Source organism: Pristis pectinata, chromosome 12 (genome assembly GCF_009764475.1).
Source record: "Pristis pectinata isolate sPriPec2 chromosome 12, sPriPec2.1.pri, whole genome shotgun sequence".
Lineage (NCBI taxonomy): Eukaryota > Metazoa > Chordata > Chondrichthyes > Rhinopristiformes > Pristidae > Pristis > Pristis pectinata.
Window position 1 is genome coordinate 39,969,779 of NC_067416.1, and position 16,369 is coordinate 39,986,147.

At 38.5% G+C, this 16,369-nt stretch overlaps 1 protein-coding gene across 1 annotated transcript in view; it reads left to right on the forward strand.

Annotated features, from left to right (window-relative positions):
- The window catches only part of reep3b (receptor accessory protein 3b), a 46,439-nt gene that overhangs the window by 17,329 nt on the left and 12,741 nt on the right, over window positions 1-16,369 (forward strand). Inside the window, exons 2-6 of the mRNA XM_052027853.1 lie at window positions 1,224-1,296; window positions 9,179-9,255; window positions 12,840-12,960; window positions 13,362-13,475; window positions 15,485-15,632. Of these exons, the coding sequence (XP_051883813.1) occupies window positions 1,224-1,296; window positions 9,179-9,255; window positions 12,840-12,960; window positions 13,362-13,475; window positions 15,485-15,632 (533 nt within the window). The remainder of the gene's footprint in view (window positions 1-1,223; window positions 1,297-9,178; window positions 9,256-12,839; window positions 12,961-13,361; window positions 13,476-15,484; window positions 15,633-16,369) is intronic.

Sequence of the window (16,369 nt, forward strand, 5' to 3'; positions counted from 1 at the left end):
ATTTTCTGTCTGAAAAATTTGTTGGTAGGTCTAAATGTAATTGCTCTCCTGCTTCGTTAATAACATTTTTACTTCAGCTTCTTTGTTCACTTCCTGCTGACTGTTCAAAAATGTTAAATTGTACTCCTGCAGCTAGACACCAAGCTTGATTTCTCCCTTTCCCTTTTGGCCCAGGGTATTTTGTTACAGTGGATGTGCAGCACTGAACCAGTCCATGCAGCCTTCATGCTCCTCGTGCCCTCTTCTTGTTACTACCATTTGTTGCAGTTCTGCCCAGTACTTCCTATTCCAAACATTCCCCTCCACCCCCTTTCCTGTCAGACGGAAGATACAAAAGCTTGAGAACACGTACCACCAGACTCGAGGACTGCTTCTATCCCGCAATCATCAGACTCTTGAACAGATCTCTCGTATACTAAAGATGAATTTTTGATCTCCCAATCTACCTCATTGCGGGCCTTGCACTTTATTTGTTTACCTGCACTGTACTTTCTCTGTAGCTGCAACACTATATTCTGCACTCTATTTTCTTTTTACTACCTCAAAGTACTCGTGTACATCATGATCTGTTTGGATGGCGTGCCAAGTCTTTCCACTGTATCTCGGTACATGTGACAATAAAAGCAATACCCTTGTCATGAGTCTCATCGATATTTAGTTCACTCTTTTTAGTGGTTTATATATTTCCTGCACTCTAATGGAACAGCATTTTTAATGTTTCCTGTTGCAATTTTTCATTGTTGGCCAGTAGTTTTGTCCATATTATCTACCCAAATTCTATTCTCAGCCCCTCAAAATTGGTATTAATGCGTGATATATTTCTAATAAATTCCCAATAATAAATCTTTGTGATAGTTCCAACCAGTGCAGAGTAATGGTGGATAAACTTGGGTCTTATCCTCTGTACAGGAGGTTCTAGAATGCTCTGGCAGAGATGACTGGGTTATTGGGAGAATGACTTGCGAGGATCAGAAACTGGAGAGTTGTAACAGCTGTCATATTTGCAAAGTGGCAGAACTGACTGAAAAAATTGTCCTTCTGCTGCTTGGAGGTAAATGGATATCTGTGGGTGGTGTGAAGCCTTGTTCCTATGTGGCTTTCAAAGATTCTGTTTTATTATGGTTATGAAGAGGCCTGGGTTTGGAATGTACCTCTTAGACATACACACGGCAGGCTTTATGTAATACATAAATTGTAACAGTAACTATGCTTTTTCTTAACAGTCTTGTGTTTGGAACCTTGTATCCTGCTTATTATTCGTACAAAGCTGTGAAAACCAAAAATGTGAAGGAATATGTAAGTACCTTTTTCCATTTGATTGTTTCTCTGCAGAAATGGTATCATTAAATTGAAAATACTTCTTGTGCTTTACCAATATAAATCGTCATTTGGAGCTCCTGTTCTCTTTTCTGTGGCATGTAGTTTAAGTTTGAATTTGAGCATGAAAATGTGGCATTGGGAATTTGTGCATGTTAAGGAATTTTCAGAATGTTTCCATTGAACAGTTAATTCTTAACATCAGTACTTTCTTCATGTCAACGTGTCAGATCTTTCAAATCTGGGACTTGGCTTTTGTTCTACTCGAGCAAATTGGGTAGAAATGTATGCTGTCAATGACTGTAAGGTTTCTGAGTCCCTCTCTGGTTCCTTGTTGGCATGAGCCAACAGCTCTAAACACTTCCAAGCAAGTCAATAATGGTTTGATTTAGAAGTGGGGGGGGGAAAAGGGAATGTCACTATTGCAGTTGGAATGCTCTTCCACATTTGAGGCTGAGAAATTATTTCAACTGAATGATTTGATCTGATGGTAAAGAAACTGCAGATGCCGGAAATCCAAAACACAGGAAGAATACTGGATGGGTTCAGCAAGTCAGGCACCATCAGTGGGGAGAGAAACACTATTGGCCATTTTAAGTCAAGGACACTTCATCAGAATTAGAAAAGTGAGAAGACCAGTGTGTTTTAAGTTACAGAGAAGGGGAGGTGGAGAGAATGCCTGTGATAAGGTTCTGACTGTAGTTATCAAGGCAACAATTACCTTGAAAGCTGTCAGCTGGAACAAAATGATACAGTGATAAATTGAAACAAAAGTACACAGATATGATCAGCACCTGGGAGGGCTTGATGTTGAACTTAGTGCCTGAACCAGTCTTGACAGCAGAGTTTTAACGTACATACTAAATGAATGGAGTACGGAAGGAGCAGGAAAGTAAGATCCCTCTAAAATAATTGCATTTTCTTCAGCCACTTTTCCATTGAAAAGAAAACGACACAAAAATCTGAAAATGATAACCAACAAGATGGAGAAATGAGTTTCATGAAAATGAGCCTTGGTTCATTCTGATTACACTTTATGCAAAGTTCTGATTGAAGATCATTGACTTGAAATGTTAGCTCTTTTTTTTCTCCATAGATGCTGCCTGACCTGCTGTGTATCTTTGCGTCTTCTGTTTTTATTTCAGACCTTCCAGCAGGTTCTCTGGCAACTAAGGTTGTAACATGGCTATTCCAGCGCAGAGGGTGAAGCACAGCCTTGCGTTCAGTGTAATACTGGCCACTGGACACTTCTGCCCTGTACTGGTGGACTTCTCATGTAGTCCAATGGGGATAGTGCCAGTCTCTGCTTACTCTAGGAAATCTCCCCATTGAAACTGCCAGGCTAACCTGGTGCAAGTATGTCCAATTGAAATATATAAAAGGCTGATAGGGTAGAAGGCAAGAAGAGGTTTTTTTTATTTGATTTAATTGTTAATTTATGTTTTTAATTATTTATAACTTTTTAAACTTGTTTTCAATTTTAAGACATTTTTATTTGTTAACCCCCACATGATTTTGACGTTCACAAACATTCAATAATGGCAACTGTTTTGACAGCTGGTGTGCATAGGGGTGGATGTTACTTATTGTTTAAACCAATGTATTGTGTGGCCAGCCACATGCATTGCGAGAGTTACTGCACTGTATTGCTCTGGGCCATGGTGATGAGCTGGAAGCCCCAGCTGGCTTGTCTGAATCCAGGGGTCACAGTCTGAAAATAAAAGAACAGCCATTCAGGACAAAGATGAGAAGAATTTGTTTTACACCCAGAGGGTAGTGAATCTTCAGAATTCTCTAACCAAGTGGGCTTTGAAGGCTCAGTCATTGAATAAATTCCAGATGGAGATCGATAGATTTTTGGACATTAAAGGATGTGGTGTCAGTGCAAGAAAATGGAACTTAGCTTAATGATCAGCCATGATCCTGTTTAATAGCAGAGTAGGCATGAATGGCCAAGTGGCTTCCTTCTGTTTCTATGTCCTTTTGTCTTGTATATATTTGGTCTAAGCTGGTGAATGTAGTTTTAAAATTTAGATGTCCAGAAAGATGGTATCCTAAAATTCCAGTGATAAACTTGTGCATCTGTCAGTGCCAGTCATTTTAAAGGTGTCACTTTTTGTTAGCTCTTTGATAATTGGCTTTTACTCATTATTTGCACTTGTGGTTTGCAATCAGGCTGTGTGTGGGTGGTCTCTGCAAAAATCAACATATATCCAGTGATGTCCTAACAGTATAAACTGTCCCGAGGAAAACAGTGGTGTAATTGTCGAAGACTGTCTTTTTGTTTGTCTAGCAACAGAAATAACACACAAATCAAAAAACAGCAGCCTCTCCCTAACAGAAATAATACCCTTGCAAGTCAAAACAGAAAAATTGCATCACTCAGATCTTGGATGGGACAGACCTATGGGATTGTCTTGCAGTTGGAATCGATTAAGATTTGAGTTTCAGTTAAACAGATGTTAGTTATTTATTCAAGACTGTTCCTTGGGATTGCCTGTGCTTTTGTGAAGAGGCACTGTTTTTAACCTTGGAGTTGATCCGATGAAGGCTAAAGTAAGTTTAATTTTGTTTTCCTATGCTGATTTTTGGCATTCAGCTCGGAAATTGTTCGTGTGAGCTGTGCCAAGACAGCCAAACTAAAAAGGTTGTTTTAAGTTCCTACAATTTTTGTTGTCATGAGTTGCCATTCCACAGTGTCAAATGTGATTCTGCTCCATAAACAAGATGTGAGAAGCTTGTTCATGTAGCTTTTCCAGTAAATCCGCTTCACTTTATGTGATTCACCCATAAAATTGAGAGGGCAGCAATTCATGGTTTAAGGTCAAGTTGTGTTTTGGAGCAACATAAATCACCCTAATGTTTGGAAAGCTTTCAAATCTTGCTTGATCTACATTGGTCTCATGGTGTTAATGGTAAGGAAACTCCCATAAAGTTCAAGGTGTTCCCCAAAAGTATTCTTTTAAATGCATTCATTTAGCATAACATACCTTCTGTACACATTTAGAGTCATGGAATTGTATGGCACAGAAACAGCCCCCTTGGCCCAACTCATCCATGCTGACCGTGATGCCTATCTATGTTTATCCCACGCCCACATTTGGCCCATATTGCTCTACTCCTTTCCTATCCAAGTATCTGTCCAAATGGCATTTAAACACCATAACTGTATCTGCCTCTACCACCTCCTCAGGCAGCTCATTCCAAGTAACCATCAACCTCTGTGTGAAAATCTTGCACCTTGGATCTCCTTTTGAATTTCTGGCCTCTTACCCAGTTTTAGAGTCACCCATTCAGAAAAAGACTGGCTTTCAACCCTATCTATGCTCCTCAATTTTATAAACCTCTAAGGTCACACCTCAGCCACCTACGTTCCAGTGAGAATAAACCCAGCCTATCCAACCTTGCCTTATAACTACAGCCCTCCATTCTAGGCAACATCCTGATGATGAATCTCTTCTACAATTTTTTTTTAATTGCTGCAGCATCCTTCCTGTGGTATGGTAACCAGAAGTGTACACATTTCTATAGAGACCTGTGTACAGAATTGTTTACAGTTCTGTACATAACTGACTTATGTCTTAAGCAGCTGCAACATGACATTCTAAATCTTGTACTAAGTGCCTCTGCCCATGAGGGCAAGCATGCCAAATGCCATCTTCAATTTCCTACCCACCTGTGTTGCCATTTTCAGGGAGCTATGAACTTGCACCTCCATGTCCCTCTGTACATCAGTACTTCTGAGGTGCTTGCCATTTACTCTGTTGTACCAAAATTTGAACTTCCAAGTGTGCATTACCTTGCAGTTGTCTGAATTAAATTCCATCTGTCACTGCTCTGCCCAACTTTCTGACTGATCTATGTCCCTCTGTATCCTTTCACACACAACAGTCTTTGCTATCTACTACTCCACCAACTTTTGTGTCGTCAGGAAACTTACTAATTGGTCCACCTACGTCCTCATCCAAGTCCTTTAAATACATGACAAACAACAATGGTCTTGGCACTGATCCCTGCAGTCAGGGGAAAAAACCCCTCAACCACTACACCCTGACTCCTATGACCAAGCCAATTTAGGATCCAGTTTGTCAACACACCTTGGATCCCATCTACCCTAACCTTCCGGACTACCCTACTGTGTGAAACTTTGTCAAAAGCCTTGTTAAAGGCCATGGAAACCAAATCTACTTGCTGCCTTCATCATTTTTCTTAGTTACCTCCTCAGATTTGTGAGACAGGATTTCCCCTGCACAAAACCACATTGACTCCACCTAATCTGTCCCTGCCTTTCCAAGTGAACATAAATCCTGCCCCTTTTTCCCAATAATTTCCTGACTATTGATGCAAGGCTCACCAGCTTATTCGGCTGTATATTTTCTACAAGATGTTGCCTATTGACAGCTGTATAAATCCTTTAGTACCATCATTTCAACCCTTGTCCAAGTACATATCACCTTTCTCTCTGTTTGTTATCTGATCTGCTGATGTCCACCCACTTGCCAGAGAAGATCCTTGCATTGCAACTGTGGACTTGCTGCAGTTTGAATTTTTACTCTCAATTTCCTCCTGTCATTTGGCATAGCTCTGGCAAATGCACCTTTCACTTATGCCAGGAAGGAACAAGTTGGGAAATAGATGAAGAGCTATGAGTAGAATGAATAAAGCTGTTCAGGAGTTGTTAAGAAGGGCAACCAAGAAAAGTTTCTAACTGAGTGAATGGGCAGTGCTGGCAGCACAAAAGCAATCAAAAGCCAGTGGGAGGTTGTCGGGTTGGTGTATGTGGGCATTTGCAAATTTAGGTGGGCTTTCAGGCCTTCAGTAACTTCAGTGAAATAGTGTTTGGGAACATGCTGGGAAGCACTCCTTGAGGAAAATGGACAGTAATGGGGGGGGGAAATGAGTGTTTAAGGCAAGTCCCACACTCTAAAAGTTGGTACTGTGGCAGTGCTTGAAGGGATTGGAGTGATGGGTGTTGGATGGGTGAGTAAGTGGAGGCCTCTGGTTCATCCATGTACTCGTGCTTGAAAACTGTTGGGATGAAAATCAAGTAATGGAGCATAAAATAATCTTCCATGTTGCTCGGCTTGTGTGTTATTTTAAAAATTTATTATTCACAGAATGTGGATATTGTTGGCATTGTCCATCCTGAATTGGTCCAGAACTCAATGCAGTAAAGGACCATCTACATCTGTGGATCTGGAGGTACTATTAGGCCAGACTTGTTTGATGGCAGGTTTCCTTCTCTGAAGGTTGGTGAGCCAGAAATGTTTTTATTGGCAATCCAATGGTTTTATGGTTACTGTTATTGGGATTAGTGCTTTTTACAATTCCAGATTTTATTTTTATTTCATTACTTAATTTAAATTCATCCATCGTCATGCTAGAATTCAAAAGCATACATCTCATAAAATGGTCCTGAACTCTGGCTGCTGGTCCAATAACTTTGCTTCTGTACTCTTGTATTCATGACAATATGTTGTGCAAGCTGAAATAATTATTTCATGAGATCTTGTGTGATCCTTGAGGGGGCAGGAAAGGGTTTGGTTTAACTTCTGCCGAAAAATGGCACCTCTGATAGTGTACCACTCCATCAGTACTGAACAGGTGTATCGATCCAGATTATGTCAACAGATTTCTGCAGCAGGATATAAAATTGTGTGATCTGTTCTGATTCTGCCAAGTTATCCCATTTAAGCTAGACTGGCAACTAGCTTGAGTGCTAGTTTTGTGCACACATGAAGCTTGTGTTTTGTAGCCAAGTTAACATCGCTTCATTCAGGACTGAGACTTTTTAGAAAAAAATAGGAATCAGTTGTGATCAATTAGCCTAAATGAGCCACTGTTCTTTTTAATTGAAGGAATTTTATTCAGGAGATAAAATAATGAGGTCCTTGTTTTAATTCTGAGGAGTATTTAGTTTCCTCTTGATCATTTATATCATCAGTGAAAGGGAAATGGTTCAATGACAGGGTTTCTGTGACCACCCCCCACCCCACCCTGTGGCATGAATTCCCCAGGTTCACCACCTTCTGAGTGAAGACATTTCTGCATATCTCAGTTCTAAATCTCTTGCTGTGTAACCTGAGATTGTGAACTCTTGTTCTAGACAACCCAGCCAGCGGAAACATTCCCAGGCCTGGTGTGGAATTTTTTCTGGTGAGTTCTCTTGAATGAGAGGAAAGGCTGGAAAATGATCACATTTTAATTATAGACTTGGCTGATAAGCCTCGGTCTTTCTTGTATTTCCTCCTAACACAAACCCTGACACTCTCCCTATCATCATAAACAGTCTGTGAATCCAAAGTATTATTTGGGAAGGTGTGTATATACTTAACCCGTTTTCCTGCCATATCCCTATTTCCGTTTATCCCTCAATATTCAGAAATTTGTTGATCTTGAACACAATCAATGATTGAGCCATCATTAGCCCTCTGGGGTACAGAATTCCAAAAATTCACCACCTGTTGAATGCAGAAAATTCTTCTCATTTTAGTGCTAAATAGCTACTGCTTATTTTGAATCTGTGATCACGAGTTCTGGGCTTCTCAGCCAGGAAAGATCCTCCCTACATCTACCCTAAATTCAGTCTCCCAAATCTAGAGCTTTTGGTACCCCTGTTGTGACTCTTTGCAATTGTAATATATTCAATCACTTAAAAGGTTAGAGAAAAAAGTGCACATAGGGGGGATAATGTAGGGCTGGCTTTTTTCAGATGGATACTAGTTTATGGTTCTTTGTCTGTAAACTGAATTATAAGAAGTGCCTTGTTCAGCCATCTCATGGTAGCCAGACAGAGCCAGCAGTATAATTAGGTGTGCAGTCGTGCACCGTCCCAAAGTATGCATGGTTGTTGAACCATATCATTAGAGTAATAGCAGCATGAGAGAAATGGTCAGGTTGATTAAAGTCAGTTAAAATCCAGCAAACCATACCAGCAATTTTGAAATGATATCCGTTCATTTTATTTCATGCACTTACTAAATTAACCCTTAAATTGCTCAGAGATTCAACTGTTCTGTATCCTTGTCTAACTTTTAAGAAATTATCCCAAATTTTGGTGAATTTTAAATTACTTGGAGATACTGCACAAGTTCTGCAGCTATATGCACTGTGTACCTTGGAATATGTACATGTTGCAATTTCATTTTTGAGATAATTGTGAATGTCAATTTGTATTGAGCAGTAAACAAGTTAACATTTTTATGAATTTCATCAGGTTATCAATGGCCACCATTAAAGTGGTACAATTCTGTATTGTATGTAGTTTTATTTTGATAGGTGTACCTAGAAATACTGATATTTAATCTCTGATCTCATTTTGTAGCTTGGCAAGCTGGATGTTTGGAGCTGTGTGTGACATTCGTATACCTGAGTTAGCTACTGTACAGTGTAGATATGGGTAGCTTTCTTTCTATTATTAGTGTGCTTTTTCTGCTCCATGTTTTTCTCCTCAATCTGCTCAGCGTAATTGACTGGAAATCTACTGAAACCAATTACTGGATTGTGCACAAGGGAGTGGGGAGGAACTAGGAGAGCTAATGTAGTCTGTTCCCTTCCCACTCCCTTCCAACCAATCCCTGGTTACTGGTTTCTGTTCAGATCTTGTTCATAGGATCTCTATTAAGCTACAGGACGTACAATGGGAGCTTCCTCTTATTCCAGCTTCTTAAAATGAGGGTTTTCTTCAAATATAATTACATAGGTCAGCCTCTTGACTTCATTCTGCCTCACTAATCTTTTATGGTGACTAATGCTTCAGTTGCAGATGCATAGAGAAGTTGTATTCATGAGGATTTGCTCGGTCATTTATGTTTATTAATTCAAAAATATCACAGTGTAGTTCTGTTTTTGTCTTCTGCAGGTTCGTTGGATGATGTACTGGATTGTTTTTGCCCTTTACACAGTACTTGAAACGTTTGCAGATCTCACTATTGCATGGTAAGGTTACAAAATAGGATGCAGTGGAATGTTTGGCTATTTTTGAATGATTCTGGTAAATATTTAATGGAAAGGTTAATAAAGCTAGAAAAATTGCTGATATAGTAATGATGTTTATCTGTATGCTTAATGTTGCAGAGTAGTGATCTATTCAGACATAAAATTAAAACCTTCAATTTGATCGAAAGCCACCCTGAGCTGGAGGACTTGGACTCTTTTTTTTGATACCTGACTTGTATGGTTTCAGGTTGGGTTGCCAGGTTCTGAATGAATGAATCTCAGTCCATTTATTTATAAAGAGCCATTCTGGCCCAAACCAAGCAAAAAAAAAACAAAATATTTTTTGATTTGCTACCTGGACATGACCTATGGTGAGTAACAGGTGAGCTTGGGTCAGGTAGCCCAGTTCTTCTGCAGTGTATATGAGTCCTGAGATAAGCAACTGCAAAATAATACAAACAGTGAATACAATCTGTTCTGCTTGGGGTACTACTTTATCACTCACTGAAGGCACCATATTTGACGACATATAAACTGAAGTTGTGTATTTCTCCTCCATCAAGTTTGCAACAGTTTGCTGTTGAGTTTCTTTTTTGCCAGCACACACTATTTATACTTACTAATTTATATTTGTGAAACACTTTCTGACTTATTAATAGTTGCTCCCACTCTTGATACCTGTTAAATAAAAAGTGATCCAGTTTTATTTGGACTTTGCAATTATTTGGCCAAATGTTGGTGGTAGAGTTTTCAGATGTGCTTTATTTAATAGTTAGAATGTATTAATTGAAACATGCAGCACAGCCTGACACTAATGTAGGTTTATGGACCAGTTCAAATAGACTCTGGCTATGGATAGATAGCTGGCCCATGATGGATGATAGTTTGCAGTTGTAAAATCTGATAAATTTTCTGAATTTGCTAAGTTAGCAGAAGTGGCGAACGGAGCATAATGTAGAAAAATTGGAAACCATCTACTTTGTTAGAAAAAATGTAAAGCAGATTTTTTTATAAATGGTTTCCTTGCACACATGTATCTAAAAATTAACATGCAAATACAGAAATAGGAAACCAAGTGGTACAGGGGTTTAAGTACAAAACATTGTATTGAAATTAGATAGGGTCAAATGTGTCTATGTCTTAACTTTGTAGTTTGGTCTCCCTACCTAGGGAAGGATATACTTGCAAGAGAGGGAATGTAATATGTTTATCTCATTAATTCTGGATTCAGAGGTGGGGATTTGGGAGAGATTAGGCAGACTGGGTTTACAATCTCTCGCTTTCAGAGCAAGAGGTGATTTTATCACAACTTCTAAAATTCTCATGGAGAGATTTACAAGGTAGATACATGGGCGATGTTTCCTCTGTGGAGTGTCTAGAATCTGGGATCAGTCTCAAAATGAGGGGTTGGCCACTTAGACTGGGATGAGAAGGAATTCATTAATTTAGAGGACAGTGAATCTTTGAAATTCTCAACTCCGGAGGGCAGTGGAGGCACAGTCACTGAATATATTTGAGGCCGAGCTCGAAGTATTTTCTACTATTACAGGATACGGGGTTAGTGCAGGAAAGAGGTGCATGGGTAAAAGATAGATATATGGATGGTCCAAATGGCCTGCACCTGCGACTATTTGTATATTCTTGGGCATCAACTTTCCACTGTCCAGGTTTTTGAAGCCATTTTTAAAAAATAATTTCTTTCATGTTGTCATATCTTTTACAGATTGTTTTCACTTTTTTGATTCATCATGACAATTTTGTGAGCCTCTTTATATAAATCAGCAATTTATCATGGCTGGCAGGGTATCATAAACCAAGATAAATTGAATGTTTCTTTGTTCTGTTTGGAGGGCTGTCTTAGCAGCTGCCGCTCACTTTGTATTTTAACTCCTGTGAGTGTCTCAAATGTTCCTGCAAACAATATTTGAGATTTCAACAAGCCATTCATGACGGTAGTTTATTATCTTCAAACCCCTGGTTGGTCAACATAATTCTTAGTTGATTTCTGTTTTCTTTCATCAGTTCTTTCCCATTTAGATTCTTGTGTATGTTAGTTTTTGACTCTGCCTTTGCTGTGCATTTAAATGTACACATAATGGCCTTAGTGAACAGCATCCTTCCTAAGAACGTGGGTGGCAGAAAGATTTTTTTATGTTGTTACTGTATGTGAATGATTTAACATGTGGATAAAGGAGATGGATGTGTGTTAGGATTTCCAAAAGATATTTGAGAGGATGCTACATTAAAGCTTGTTCTTCAAGGTGAGGCCTAATGTTTCTGAGGGTAATGTACTAGCTTGAATACGGATTGGTTAAAATGAAAAACCATAGGGATATCTGGGTCATTTCTAGGTCGGCAAGCTGTAACTAGTGAGTTGCCAAGGAGTTCAGTTCTGGGGCCTTGGCTATTTACATTTATGTTAATGACTTTGATAAACAGACTGAGTGCATTATATCCAAGTGTGCTGATGGTACAAAGAAGTCTAATAGTAAGTTGTAATGATGATTCTAAGTTTCTTCCTGGGAGTTGGGGGGAGGAATCTTCTTCCACCTTGAACCATTCGAGTGCACACCACAGGAAATTTGGCCGTTTGCTACACAATGGCAAATTTGCAAAAGAAGACTTGGCTGTGACTGGGGCTACTTGACTATGGTTCCTCTCCAAAAAGTTTCTTCATCAGTGGTATAGCATCATACACATGCCTTCAAGTGAAATCATTGAGTGCATCTAAGCTTGACGTGCAAGTCTAACCTGTGGCTTAAATGGAAATATGCAAAATGGATGGTTGTGTTTCAGTATCTTTTTTTTTGTTAAGCACCTTGGAATAACAGTGTAACCACTATACGAATGCAAGTTATTGTACTTAATAAATAGCTATAAAATAGCACTGACAGCTATAAGCCAATGAGCACAAGTTATAGATTAAAGCAGTGTCTTCTGCAGATGCATTGTTGAAGATCCTTGGGAAAACATTACTAACTAACAAGATGGAGCATATCTTTTTAGTGAGAGGTGACTTTTGACATCTGGACATCTTTTGAGCACATAAGACTGGATGAAACAAGTAAGGAAATTATGTCCAAATGGTCACTATTTTGATAAAATTTTGGAATGGAATGGGGAAGGAGGTAAGGTAGGAGATTTTATAAAATAGAAAAATTCTCACTGGTTACTTCGGGATGTTTTGATTCTGCAATAATTGATGAAAAATTCTTTTAATCACAATATTTATGAACTTTGTTTTTCATAGAAGATGTTACTCACCAAGTTAATGAGGTTCTTAAATGGCCTTATTTGATTTTACCTTGTGAGTAATCCTTATGAGTTGTACACTATTTACATACAAATCTAAAGGGAAGTTGAATGAAAGTGAAATTTCAGAAGGAAATTTAACATTCTCTGGAAAATTATTTATTATTTTCCATCTTGGAAATGTTTCAATGGGCCAAGCTGTAACTGAGTTTTATAGACCTACACTGATTTGGAGTAGGTAATTAGAAATGTTAAGTTTGATTCTAGTTTATCCATGCAACCAGAAACATGTGAACCTGAGCTTTTTGCACTATATTTGTCTTTGTTTGCAGGTTTCCACTGTACTATGAACTTAAAGTTGCATTTGTTATTTGGTTGCTGTCTCCATACACACGAGGTGCAGGTGTACTTTACAGAAAGTTTCTACATCCTCTTCTCTCCTCCCGTGAGCGAGTAAGTAGTTGTAACTTCTAAGCATGGCTTCAGCTTTAAGTTGATCCCAGTTTAACTGTGCCAATTTTGTGAAAGCATTTAGAAGTGCTTGTTTTATCTAATACAGTAATAGTTCCCAGTACAGGAAACTGAGCAAATTTCAAAAGTACAGGACTTTTTGTAAAGCTTTGGCATAGTCCTAAGATACCTAAAGATGCTGCATAAAATGTTCATTCATTCTTCACGTGTTCAGTAACATTTACATCGTCCTACCTTGTATTTTGGAAACAAATATTTGTTCTCTTTGAAAATGAGGTATATTTATTAATTATGAGTATATTAATTGTGTGTATTGTGAGAATTACACTCAAAGGTTTGATTTAATGTTGAAATCCATGCATTGTGAATTATGTTTGCTACAGGAAATTGATGACTATATTAGCCAAGCCAAAGATCGAAGCTATGATACTATGGTGAAATTTGGAAAACAAGGTCTAAACTTAGCTGCAACTGCTGCTGTATCTGCTGCAGTAAAGGTGAGCAGTATGTGGCTTTTTACCGTTTGAAGACCTGGATTAAATTCTTGCAGAAATCCCAGTGTGTTTATAACACCTGATTTTATAATAGTTTGGGCAGTTTTCAGAATACATTCTATCTGCTTTCATTTGCATAGTGTGAACATGCAAGATTTAGTGTATGCCTTTTCAGCTCCTGTCTAGAGGTATGCGATGTACAGAATTAAGGAAAAAATACATTCCCTGCCTTATCGTACAATGTCCATTGTACGAATAAGTTTTGTTCAAGTGGAATGCAAAAATATTTATAGCATTAAAAACAGTAGAAAAAGGTATAGCTGTCCTTTTTTAAAAGACCTTTCTTCCTAAACCCCCACACAAGTCCCATATCCCAAGCAGTTTTAATTTTCTTTTCATTAAACTTACATTTTAAATATCATATTGGATGCCTCTTTTAAACCTCTTAATAGTCCAAAAGTTGATGCACATTTAAGAATGTGGCTTAAAGCCACTGAATTTTAATTCTGCATTGAGTTTTATGTAAGATGTTAAGTTCTTGGCTGACTTGTCATTTCCCTTCTATCTTAATTCTAACTTTGATATTGCTTTCTCTTGCCTATACTTGCAAACTGTCTTGCAGGATTATTATTCAGCTTTCTACTGTTGTACTGGCCCATTCGAGTTGAGGTAATGAGATTATTAGCATAAATGGATAACTGCTTTAGTTACTTTTTTAAGATATGGGTGAATGGCACTAATAAACTTATTGTACTCTTAAAATTGATTTATTTTTAGGATGGTTCTGATAAAATATAATTGTTTGTTGGCTTTTAAAGCTATTAATGGCATGCTCTTCTGAAGAGTATCCTAGAACTTAATTAGTTCTGAGCAGAGCCTTTGTTAAATACAGATTTTGGGTTTCAAGCAGAATTTCAAAACACCAGCAGATGTGGAATATAAACTGAGCAATTGTTGCAGATAGTACTTAATTTGAGTTCGAACGGTGAAACTTTATTATTGTAGTCTATTGATATGTGCAAATCCCTGACCTGATGGAAAACCCAACCTTTCTGTGGTCAGCATCTATTTTGGAGTTTGTTTTGTTTATTGTGGAAACTACTTGGTTGCAAACTACAAATTTTATGTGGTAGATTTAAATGATTTCGAGTTTCCCACTTAAACAATTCAAAACTGTTTTGAAACTATAACTGCTCATGCTCACTCTGAACAGTACAGTACTGTTCCCCATTTGCTTAATCATCATAAAGCTAGTTTTAAAAAAAAGTAACAAAAGTTGGCTTGCTTTTTATCTAGAAATACTTAGACCTTGTTAAAGGTGTTAATGGCAGAAAAGTTGCATGCAAATAAGCTGCTTTCTTCTTGCTTGCGCTTATCATTCTTTGATATTCACACCTGAGTTTGGAATATTGTGGCGTGGGGGTGGGGAGATGCAAAAAGGCTGTTTCATGTGAACTTTATTATGTTGAATTCTTCTGTTCTGTATGTTGCCAAGCAATTCATGAGAAATTTCTGAAATTGTGTTTGTTAGCCAAGATGAGTGTAGCTCCTTTTGGATTCCTCTTTGTTGAAGAAAGTGATGAACTCTTGGTGCATGTTGTGGCTGTGGTAGTTATCCCTTTATCAAATGTGACCATTCCACAATTGGTTATTTTACTCATATGGCTAAAACATCTGATTCTGATTCTATTCTCAACTGGTGCTGATATGTGTAACATTCGTGGCCTCTGAACAGCAGCTGGAGGATAGTCAAAGCTATTTAGTTACCTTTCTTCAAACTGAGATTGTAATCTCACAGTAACGCCCCTGTTGACACCGGCTCATTCCAAACCAAACAGGAAATAAAATTTGCACGTTCCTAGTTCCTCCACCTTGATGCCCATCACATCCAATTGAGGGTAAAGGAACACTGATGTTTTTGCAATTGGTGCATAACAATTTTAATTGTTTTTCCAAAAATGAATGCATTTGATTAAAGGTGAAAGGTTTGATCTCGTTTTCTTTCCGTGCAGAGTCAAGGTGCAATCACTGAGAAGCTGAGGAGTTTAAGTATGCATGATTTAACAACCATACAAGGTGATGAGCCAGTAGGGCACCATTCCTTAACTGGTGGGGCAGATACCAGAAAGAAGGTGAAACATTTGCCTAAAGAGGACTTCAGTAAGTGATTTAAACCTTCCACAAAGTAATGCAATGGTATTTTTCTGAAAACTAAGCTGTGAATTTGGACTGGAGAAGTATTAAGCCTGAAAGATTGGGTGGGGTGGGTGTTTAGGCTGTGGGGAAGAAATGCGGAGTAACTGATTTTGAACTTTCTATGGCATTACTCAGAAGAAAGATTTGGGTTTGATTTTGGATCAGATTAAGATTTGCCAATAGCCTGTTCTTGATGGTATAATTACTGCTGAATTGTTCACAGCTCCTCAAAACTACAGATCTCAAGCACTGTGTTTTACTCCCTGTGAGTCCTGCCTGTTCATGTTGTTGAGTTGTATGGCTAGTTACAGGGCCTTGAATTGTCAATGCAAGTAAAAAGGAAAATGCAGGTCTTAAGCTGTGGAAAATTTTTGGTTAGGTCGTGTTTGAAGTATTGTGTGCAGTCTGGTCATGGCATTATAGGAAAGATGGAGAGGGTGCAGAAGGGGTTTACCAGAATGTTGCCTGGATTAGGGAGTATTAGCTATGAGGAGAGGTTGGACAGACTTGGATTGAACTGGAGTATTGGAGGTTGAGGGGCAACCTGACAGAAGTATATAAAATTATGACTAGCATAGACCCTGCTGGGTGCACAGTGACCACATCCGCAGTAAGTGCTTGAAGCTGGAGGAACTTCGGCTCAGAATTGATGAGCTGGAGTTGCAGCTTCAAACATTGCAGAGCGTCAGGGAGGGGGAAAG